The sequence below is a fragment of the Cupressus sempervirens genome, chromosome 9 (assembly GCF_028749045.1).
Source record: "Cupressus sempervirens isolate cs-2001-9-10 chromosome 9, ASM2874904v1, whole genome shotgun sequence".
In the NCBI taxonomy this organism is placed as follows: Eukaryota; Viridiplantae; Streptophyta; class Pinopsida; order Cupressales; family Cupressaceae; genus Cupressus; species Cupressus sempervirens.
In genome coordinates this window covers 501,807,595-501,819,409 of record NC_143126.1, presented here as the reverse complement: position 1 = coordinate 501,819,409, position 11,815 = coordinate 501,807,595, and the positions used below count along the sequence as shown (strand labels likewise).

The following is an 11,815-nucleotide window of genomic DNA, read 5'->3' as shown; positions in this document are numbered from 1 at the left end:
GTATGTTTTTGTTTGAGGTTGTTGGGCGCCTTTTCTTACCAAGAATTTGTTTTGTGGTTTGAATTGGCTCCTTCTTCTAATGCACTCGCATCTTGTTGTTTGGTAGTTTTTGGTTTCATAGCTCCTTTATTTTTGGGTCTCTCTGATTGTGGCTCCTTTCAAAAACCTTTTGAATTCACCTCTCATAAATTTCTTCTCGCATGCCATTCCCACTTGATATTACTCTAATGTTCTTGTGATTTCTTTATTGTACAAATTCTGACCGTATCCCACTTTATTTAATCAGAACAAGAATTCTAAATAGATCTAGCATCAAAGGCAAACGCAAGTTACATAAGCCTCTAGTATATCTTTCCTCTATTAAGTAATGCATTCTCAACAAGCACAAAAATTAAACAAACCGTTACATTCATCTAAAGGGACTGAGTGGAACAACATACAACTTAGATTATAAGTAAACTGCCAGAACATATTATTCTCTACACACAAACTCTCCAATTTGTTAACAATGGTCAGTAACAATCGAAGAGTGTGATGTTAACCCTAAGCCGAAAATAAACATTTTCCTCATATGCATCGGTAGAAAGGGTGGCAATTCCTCTGGCCATCAAGAAATCTCCCGTACCACCAACGACAGATATATCTCTGTACTTTTTAAGCGTTGGATCTGCCCCATTGAAGGTGATGGTGCCCTTATAATCAGTTGAGCTCAGCACAAATGTGAACCCAAGCCAAGCACTATAAGTGTTCTTCATGTCATACAAGTAAAAGCCCTGAGCTCTACCAACAGGAGGAGAATGAAGATTATTGTCAAGAGTAATCGGATCATCAAACACAGCAAGATCTCCAAACCGGAAAGGAGCGGCAAAAGAACTGAGATTGCCCCACCCAGGGGCTGCAACCAGAGCAGAAGTTGCATTGTGGGCATTTTTGCCATTGTAAAGTATATCATGAAAGTACAGCACAAAGTTTTTGCATGGCATTGGAAGTTGCTTCTTCCACGCATGGCCATCTACATGAGTTTTGAGAATCATGGGAGATAGCAGAAGCCCCATAAAGCACAAATAAAATGCTATTCTACCACTGTACCCAAAAGCCATATCTCTCTAGTAAAATTTCTAATACAAGTGCAATGGATATCATTAGAACATGATACATCACAAGGTGGAGTAGATGCTTTATATAGCTTCAATTATAATATATCTTTTCTGTACTCTACTATAGGCATGTGACTTTTAGATAATAAGTTTTGATTTAAATCCTTTGCCTTCATATGATTCATGTATTCTTCTAAACAAAATTAAGCGTCAGACAAAATAGCATTCTCGCTTATTATCAAAAATTGTACATACAAAGCAGAAGGGAGATTCCATTGAGATTTTTTGTTGTACTATTTTATGGGCAACTACCTCCGAATTCGGCAGGACGAAGCCTGAAAAAAGCCTGCAAGTTTTGGCTTGGAGCATTTGGCTTCATATGAGCCAGGGATTCGACGAAATAAAATTCAGGGTAATTGTGATTTTAAAATGTGGTAGACAACACGCAAAGTAACGAGTCCTTTAAAATGTGGTAGAAATGGTACAACGTATACACGAGATATTTGATTTATGTCGGTGAAAATATATTAAAAATTTTGTAATAGAAAAACTAGTTATAGTTTTGTTATTTTATATTCGAGGGAATATCGTGTACTTGTGTTTATTGTCTTAGCTAGGAACTCTTATAACGCCCACTTTATCAAAGTATATGTACACACTTCTATATATTAATCTTAACTTTACATCTATTGTTGGACCTAACCAACTTGAAAAATATATTTGCAAGTGGAGAATGATGAATGTGGGAATGCAATTGAAGCATTATTAAGAAAGAGTACTCGTCTACTTCGATGAGAAATGAATGATAAAACGGTATTTAGTATATCACTATGACATCTACATCATAATACAAGCACTTGGAAGCATGGATATTTTCAATTTTAATTTTTTTCTAATTGGTCAGTTTTCATTATTATATTTGAATAGTTCTTGGTTAAGTAAAAGATATAAATAGTTGATATGGTTGATGTAGAAGTACAACACTACAACAAATAGTCTTATAAGGCTATTTGATCTTTAAGTAGAGAAACAATCTTACTAATAGAAACTTTGATGAAAGTGCTTGATCTTGAACAACTAAGATATTTATAGTAAGTAGACTTACAATAATTTTGTGAAAGAATGGAAGATGTATTTTAATCTCTTAGGCATGCATTTAAGTACATGCTAACAATACTTCATTCAAGATGATATGTTATTCAAAAAAAACTGAATATGCATGTCAAGAAATTATAAATTCAACATTATCTAATCAAGGATAAGTACTCCAACTTGGTCTAGCTAGAATAATTGGTGTATATAAGATTGCAAATGTGTTAATTATAGATATGTGTGTATGATGAAGCTATAAGAAATGTATTGGTGTGATATACATAGTAGACTTGTTCTTTAAGGATGTGCGGTGAAATTATATTTTTTACTAAAATAAATAATTTTAAATTAGGAACACTAAGGTAGCATAATATTTTCTATTGAACCTTAGAAAGGATGAAATTAAGATTAGACTTTTACTCATTAACCATTTAAAGATTATCAATGTGAATATGTAGTAAACATGAGCTCAAGTAACATTCTAGGATACCTAGTTAGATAGCAAGAATATAACTAGAATGCATTTGTGTTGGGTAGAACTTCATATAATAATATAGTATGCATAAGATAAGAGGATGGTCACCATTTTAAATAAAAATAATACTAGTTGTATGTATGAAAGACAATAAATATTAATAAGGAAGAAAAGAAGATAAGATATGTAGAGGATTTTATAAAAACACGTGAAAAGTGTAAAAATAAAAGCAATAATCCTTTTGACAAGGTTATTACAAACATAAGTAAGAAGTTAAAGAAAACTAAGAGAATGCTTATTTATTGGTGGATGACATGATGATATAGATTTGAAAGAGACAAGTTCTTGTGAGGATATATAATAAAATAAAATTGAGAAGCTCGGAAATGCTAGAACCATAAGAAAGTTTTAGAGAAGAAATTTCTATGAGTTGGAGTTAAAAAATATTCTCCAATCACACACATATTTAGCATTGCATATCTATACAAGTACCATACAATAGATTCAAATGGAATAATCAGATAGGATTGAGGGAAAAAAAAAAATTATATGCAAAACAAAAAGAGAGAAAGGAAATATAAGTAGTCAAAATTTAAAAGAGTTGCTTTAAGAAATAAACAAAAGTATTAGTGAAATTGGAAAAATAAATATTCAATTCATTTTTGTTAATGTTTTATAGTTAAATTAGATCTCTCTCTCTCTCTCTCTCTCTCTCTCTCTCTCTCTCTCTCTCTCTCTCTCTCTCTCTCTCTCTCTCTAATCAAATTTAATAATGTCAATTACATAATGGTAATTATTGAATAACTAACACATTGATCGAATGTTTTATGCTTTAGATCTTAAAGGTCATAGAAGTTATGATTACAATGGGTCATGACTCCATGGTGGAGTCACTTCCCATTGTGGATGTGGCTCCATGATTGATTCACTTCCCATTGTGGATGTGACTCTGTACGCTCATATTTAGTGTATTTTTATCAATTACATAATGGTAATTATCGAACAACTAACTAACTCATTGACCAAATATTGTATGCTTTAGATCTTAAAGGTTATGGAAGTTATGATTACAATGTCTCATGACTCCACGATGGAGTCACTTCCCATTGTGGATGTAACTCCACTATTTATTTACTTCCCATCATGGATGTGACTCCACATGCTCATATTTAGTGGGTTACAACCTACACAATGAACACATACGTAGTGCATATAGTCTTCGATGTTGATTCATCTACAGTTAAGATTAATTTTATATTCATTTTAACATCACAGTTTGAAATTGAAAACTATTGCATAAATTCTACAATTAGTCTTACACAAAACAATAAATTTGAATTTGATAAGTGTATCAAATATTATGCATATAAAAATTACCTATATATTTAATCTGGTCAGTTAAATTTTAAGATAGTATCAAAGTAGGTTTGAGAGATGGTCAAGATCATATTTATTGTCAAATTGATATAGACCTAAATTTTCAATTCTTATATCTATCAAACTAGTGAACAACATGAAACTTGAAGATATACTTGAAGTTACTTCAAATTTTGAAGCATGCAAACTACAAATGATGCTAACACTTAGAAAGAAAAAGTTGAAAATAATTATAGAAATTACTAAACCTAAAGACAATGACTAAAAGAGTCAATGTGAAACAAACAACACCAAAGAAATGAAATTATTAATATATCAAGTAAAAGATCATCTTCTACCTATTATCACAAAGTTAAACTCTGCATATGATATGTTCAAAGTCCTATAAAAACATGTTTGAGATTAGTTGACAATACTAACAGGGTTACCACTCTTAAAGAGAAACTTTCTAATATTGAAATGAATAAAGGAGAGACCATCACCTCATACTTTATGAGGATAATGGAATTAAGAAACCAACTTTCAACAATTAGTCACATCTATGATAGTGAAGAGACAACTATGGTAACATTAAAGACTCCATATTTCATGGGAAAACTTTAGACAAGTAATAAATTGTGCTCATTCTAAGCTTTCCAAATTTGATAGACTAAAGCTGACTACATTCAACAAGATTGTAATTTAATAACTAGAGAAATCAATTGGAATCCAAAAATGAGGACATTCATATTATCATCACTAATTTGAAAAGGAAAAATGGTAAGTACTTAAATAGTAAATAGTCATTCAAGAAATAGAGAGACTACACTAAAGTACAACGTTATAGTTGTGATAACTATGGGAAAACTATAACAAACCATCCTAAGAGACTTAACATCAAGCTTCCTTCACTTAAATCAATAATCCAAACTTGGATTTAGAGATGTTTGTATTATAATGAACTTAGAAATATCCTTAAAAATTGTGCAATATTGGATTAAGAGGGAGGTTCATGATTCTTTACCATCCTCTCCAAACCTCTTGCAAAATAAAGATGAAATACTTATAAGGTAAACTTCATATAATTGTGATTACTAAGAAAGAGTCTCATATTATTTGTATATTGTACTAATAAAAACATTTATGTCATTTCATGACTATTTAGGCTCTATATACATCATGAGGGAGTGATGAGTTTCAAATGATGATCACTTATATTTGTAAAATTTATTGGAAGGTGGTGATATTTCAATAACTTAATCTATGATGTACTCTAGTTACACTCATCCCCACTTGGTGTGCTATCTTGATACCTTGAGTAAAAAACCACTATACCTTTCATGATTTTATGACCCTAGATTGACATTTAGATGCAAGATGAACTGGCTCATAAATCTTATGAATTATCCTTAATATTTGAGCCACAGCTTGTCTCTACACTTTTCTTCCTTATTTTTTATTGTTTCTATCTTTCCTTCCTCTTTTTTTCTTGTTTCTATCTTTCCTTCCTTGTTTTTTCTTGTTTTTATCTTTGCTTCCTTGTTTTCTATTGTTGTCTTTGAAGATAATTCAACATTTTAGTTTTCAATTCTTTATTCTGTATATTGTGCTTTAGTCTCACACAAGTTTTGCATGCCCCTACACATAACAATTTTTATTTATTTTTATATCTTGGGGAAGAATCATTGTTATGATGGCATTTTAAGTTTAATTTATGTTGTCCGGTTGATATTGGGAAAAAATATGCATTATTTAATCTCATCTTGATGCTACCTTTTCAAGATTATAGGGATTGAATTAAATAGTTTTTAAAATCATTTTTGTAGAGGAAACTTACATAAGCAAGATTAATATGTGATTCTATTTGGCTATATTTTGGTTGATCAAGGATGCATTAAGCCTCTATACATGGTTTGTTATATTGCAAAGACCCAAAACTTTTGAACCTTTGTCTTAGGGCCTTGAGAATATTTTGAGAGTAGGTGAAGTAGAAAAGGAACTAGTGAATATTGTTGGAATTGGAAGCATTGAGTATTTGCAAGTTTATAGAGATGATGAGAACTACTGCACACTAGAAAATGAAAGTGGGAATGGGTGATACTTTTCTTCTAATGGCATTGATTAGTCAAATTTCAATTATAGTAAAAATCAATTAGATAATTAGCAGCTTGTCTAAGGGTGAACATATAGAATTTTTCACGGAACAAGGCTATAATGATCATGCTAAGACTATTGGTGTCACATGATAGAGGTGATAATTATAGTAGTGGTTATGGAAGTGACATTGGAAAAGTTAGGGGTTATGGAAAGAATAATGCAAAGGATTTACCATCTAACGGATCCATGTTCTAGATGTTTAGTCAAGTTTACATTTGTTGAAATGATTGGGAAATTTAGTCACCAACTAGGTCCAATGGTTTTGAAAAATATTCTTCCCAAAATAAATATAGTGACAATCAAAATACTAAGTGTTAGAATTACTTTCATGATTTTATTAATAGGAAAATAGTGTCCTCCATTATCTAAAATGTGCTTTATTTATTCCCCTTGCATGTAGATTTCCTCATTGAATTTTTTATTTGGCCTTAAGAAATGTATGCAAATTGATGAACCTAAGGTGGTTTCAATGAACTAGAATGTCCATTCTTTGAAACTGATGGGAAATCCATTGGGTTTTGAGAATTGTAGGCTTATCTCACAATGGCTAACATTTTTTGACTCAATATAGAGACTTAAAACATTTAATCTTTAGACTGCTATTTGCTCAGTAATTGAGTAGAATATTGACCTAGAAATAGTTATTGTTACATTCAAATTATATTACAAAGAAAGAATTTAGGATGACCTTGTGTAGTTTAGGTCCATTATTAGGCATAGAAACATGGTGTGTTTGCAGGGCTTTTTTTGTGAAGCTCAACATGGACTAATAGTTTATGAGTATGTGAACAATGGATCACTTGATTAGTAGTTATTTGGTTGGACAAACAAGGCCTTGGAAGTGAATTGGAAGAGAGAGGATCAAAAGTAAGTGGAAAGCTAAAATAGTCTTGAACTTGTAACACTTTTTAAAATGGAATGAAGATAGTGCTTTAGCAAGAAAAATGATTTTATAGTGTCTCAATGACTAGGGAAACAATATTTTTGAAGACATCAATGTGAGAATGAAATCATAGAAAAATGTATTGTGAGATCTCAATTCAAAAGAGATATCAAAATCATTACACTAAAAAGGAATAATGACCAACATTCACAAAAAAATGATATATTACACAAACATGGATGTTAGATTTCTTATAGTGACCAACAAGAAGAGACAAATAATATTGAAGGGTTAATAAGGTATGTCACATCAAGATTTAATGATTATAATAATTCAATGTTGTTCTAAAAGGGATCTCAATGTTTTTTTCTAAATTATCATGATGAGAAAAATATCTCCTTTGCACTAGGAAGAAAGTCCTAAAATTGCAAAGTGACCAAAGGAACAAATGAATAGTGATAGTGTTAATTCTAAGTTGACTTACCGCAGTGATGTTTCACTACCATCTATCTCTCTTTGGAATAAAAATATTTTTAAAAAAATAAAAAATCCCTTGGCACCACCTTTAATAGCTACTAGAATAATTGTTATGAAGCAAAATTTGTTTGATTAGACTAGTATAATTTATAACAAAATTCTAGACTATTCCCCATAGCCATTGATTATGGTTTGCAAAGAAAAGAAGTCATATAAAAAGATAAACGATCATGCTTTACCCTAAGAAAAAGGAAATTAATGGACAAAAAACTAGGAAAAAACTCTATTGAGGTTTGTAAATGAAGTAGAATGCAAAGTTTTCAATCACTACAAAACCTTGTTCTTAGGAACACATTTTCACAAAAGTTTAGATTTATGAAAAAAATTACACCTTTCCAAAACCTATATTTGAAAATTTAAATTAACACAATCCATATTTTCCATACATGAAAACCCTAATTTTGTTGCTCTCTGTGTCATTTTTTCTATAAGATATTACACAAAAAATCAATATCCATATGAGAGAGGAAATGAAGCTTCTGAAGAATTACAAATTCAAATACAAAGCTTTGATTTTTGGGAAAAATGATAAAACCCTTTATTTTAAAAATTATATTCTTCAATTTTTTTTATTGGTGGGAGATGCTCCATAGAATCCACTAGTTGCAAAAATATAGTACAAAAATCACTAGCCACAAATAGAAACTTTTGTAAAACCCCTACACTTTTGTAACTAGAAAATGCACCAAACCCCCACATTATATTATATTAATACGAGACCAAAGAAGAATTCTTTGTGTTAAAAAACAACATATGGATGACTCAAAAGTTCAGAAGAAAATATACTAATGTCTAATGCAGTTGTCTAAAAACTCAAAAAATATGAGCCACAGAAAATTGTGTATAAAAACACACAAAGGGAGACCAAATAAGTGCAAGAACATGTCATGAAAAAGAAGAATTTTAGGTCTCCTTAGTGTTCAACTTCACTATGGCCCTTTCTTTAAGACTTTTTTATTAATGAATTCTTGTGTTGTCAAGTAGAATGATTTGAAGTTGTTGCATTGTCAAGCAAAATGATCTAAAGTAATCAATAAAGAATGTTCTAGATAAGAAACATTCAATGTATCTCTAGCTATAGCTTGATATTTAAATTTCTTTTTAGTTTCTGTTTGAAAAAATAATTTTCTCCTTGCCTTTTTTAGTCACCTCCAATAGAAACTTAAATAAATAATTTTATCCTATTTCTAAAAATATGCTAAAAATAATGAGCTATGTAATAAATTATAAAATTGAAAAAAAAATCATAATTGAATTAATAGAATTTTAACATCTTAATGGACGCATGCATGAGTATTTAGTAAATGACTATATGAACCATTCTTGGAAAATTTATAGAACTAAATCCAATCAAATATTTTTAAAATAAAATTATATCATTTCTCAATGCTCTAGTTAATAGTATGGAGAAAAATATCTCAAAATTATTAGGAAAGAAATGGTGTAGAAATGCTTTTTGAATGTAAAATGATAGGAAAATGAGCAACAACAAATTTCAAAGATTCACAATTATATAAGATAGTACAAATATCAAAAACAAGATTTAATGTGGTAAACCCTTTCGAGAAAAAAACCCACCACCCAAAACCTCGAGCAAACTTTTGTATTGCAATAAACAAGATTTACATACAATACTTCATATTTTTTACAAACCTAGATTTCCTTACAATCAACCCGACATTCATTATGACTTCTTCATTAATCATGCATCCATTTATGCACACTACAATTTGGTAAATAAACTATTAGATTACTAGCCACAATGGAAATAATTTTTGATCACATAGAGGCGTTTGGTCACATGGATGCCTTTGGTGAAATAGATGGCTCTAGTGATGTGGACGCCTTTGGTGATGTGGATAGCTCTGGCAATGCAAATGACTCCAATCATGTAGATAGCTTCGGCAACAAGGATGACTCTGATGACTCCAGGGATGTGGATGACTCCATCAATGAGGATGGCTTTAGTGACACGGATGCCTCTAGTCACTCCATCACCACTCTTTGGCATATGGTCACTCTAACACCACACTCTTTCATTTTACACTTCAAAGACAAAAAAATGTTGTATGCCTCAGAGAAAAAATATCATCATTTCCATATGGTCCACTCACCATATGCCTTGGTGAAACTACATCATATGGTGATTCTCCTCCATCACATGGTATGGTGGACCTACCATATGGTGAGGCTTATCACCACCATATGGTGTTACTTCATCACTTTAACAATCTCCCACTTGATGAAGTACAGAGTCACTCAATGATGCTAACAAGATTCAAAGGTTTTAAGTGTCATTTGAACTTAACTATGCTCGTTGGCTTTGTCAATACATCTATAGCATTCTCCTCAGTGTCAATCTTTCTAGATTTACCTTTCCATCTTCAACCATTTCATGTAAAAAGTGATATTGTATGTCAATGTATTTTGTCCTATCATGAAAGGTAAGATTCTTTGTCAAACATACTACACTCTAACTATCACAAAGAATTTTAATTCTTCTAGCATCATAGCCAACATCAAGAACATAAGTTCTTAATTGAAACTACTTCCTAACATGCACAAGTAGATGTCATGTATAGACCTCAGATGTTGATAATGATACTATACTTTGCAATTTTCTTATCCAACTGATAACACCACCATTCATCAAGAATATATATCCACTATTGGATCTTCTTCTACTAATGTCCCCAACCCAATTAGTGTCAACATTACCTTAAATTCTACCCAATCTATGAGATCCAACTGAGTTACCTTGGTAGCACAATGCATACTATGATGTACCCTTCAAATATCTTATAACTCTTTTCACAACATCCCAATGTGACTTGACTAGATTCACCATAAACTGACTCAATACGCCCATTGCTTATGCAATGTCTAGTCTCTTATTGACCATTATGTACATGAGGCTTCCAACATCACTTTCATAAGGTACCCACTTCATGCCTTCAATCTCATCAGGAGATTTTAGACTTTCATTGATTGATAGCTTCATTCCATGTAACAATAGAACTACATGTTGCTTGCAATCAACCATATTAAACTACTCCAAAATATTGGTAATATATTTTCCTTGACTAAATGAAATTTTTCTGCTGACCCTATCCCTTCTGATTTTCATCTCCAAAATATTTTTTTCCAACCCTAAATCTTTCATTTCAAACTTCAAGGACAACTGTGATTTTAATTCTAAAATCATTTCCTTATTATTTTCTATAAACAACATATCATCTACATATAGAGAAATAATAAGTATCCAATCACCTTCAAATTTATAATACACATAGTGATCCAATTTAGATCTCATAATACCCAAAGACAAAACATATGCATCATACATTTGGTACCACATTATTGGTGACTACTTCAAACTATATAGAGACTTTTTCAGCTTACATACTAGAAGATCAAGTTAACTTTTTCCACAAAGTACTCCGGTTGGGACATATTTATCTCTTCTTCAAGATCACCATGAAGAAATGTCATCATCACATCCATCTTCTCAATTTCAAACTCATATGCCACTACAAGTGAAAATAGAAATCAGATAGATGTTAGCTTAGCTACAAAAAAAAATATTTCTCCATAATCAATCATTTCTTATTGGGAATACCCCTTCACAACTAATAATTCCTTGTACTTGTCAACCCTGCCATTTGGATGGCACTTCTTCTTAAACACCCATTTACATCCCATAGACTTTCTACCTTGAGGCAAGGGTACAAAATCCTAGGTTACATTCTTCTCCAAGGACTTCATTTCATCCTTCGTGGCATTCAACCAAGAATTTGAATCTAACATATTTATTGCTTCTTTGACAATCCTAGGTTCAACAACATCCTTAAATAAAGTGTAGGTACAATTAGCATTCAGCATAGAATAAGTAAACCTCTTTGGTGAATAATTGTACCCATCAAGTTTTTACCTTTCCTGAGTAGATCTCCTCACTTCCTGTGGTGGAACTTCATGAGGTTCAACATAAAGTTTAGAATCATTTTATTCTTCACTTGTATGACTGTTCGATGGGGTGAGTACACCAAGATGGTGTACAAAATTGGGGGTTTAAGTGGACACCTTTTTTTTGAAATTAGGTAAACATGAACTTGGATGATACATTTGAGGGTCATCCACTGAAAATAACAAGATTTGTAAAACATATAAATTGTATTACTCTAAATCTACTTTCTAAACTACTAGAGTTTTTACAAAATT

At 31.3% G+C, this 11,815-nt stretch overlaps 1 protein-coding gene across 2 annotated transcripts; it reads right to left on the bottom strand.

The window, feature by feature from the left end:
• Window positions 1–512: 512 nt before the first annotated feature.
• LOC149539524 (disease resistance response protein 206-like) lies at window positions 513–9,204 on the bottom strand. Of its 2 annotated transcripts, none has more exons than XM_089799233.1 (2): window positions 9,186–9,204; window positions 513–1,072 (listed from the first exon to the last, which is right to left on the bottom strand). In XM_089799233.1, the coding sequence occupies exon 2, from the start codon at window positions 1,053–1,055 to the stop codon at window positions 513–515; it is 543 nt and encodes a 180-aa protein (XP_089655359.1). In that variant the 5' UTR covers window positions 1,056–1,072; window positions 9,186–9,204. The 2 variants fall into 2 exon arrangements, with proteins under 2 accessions (XP_089655359.1, XP_089655360.1); XM_089799234.1 differs by lacking the exon at window positions 9,186–9,204 and adding an exon at window positions 1,782–1,794.
• Between the last annotated feature and the right edge of the window lie 2,611 nt (window positions 9,205–11,815).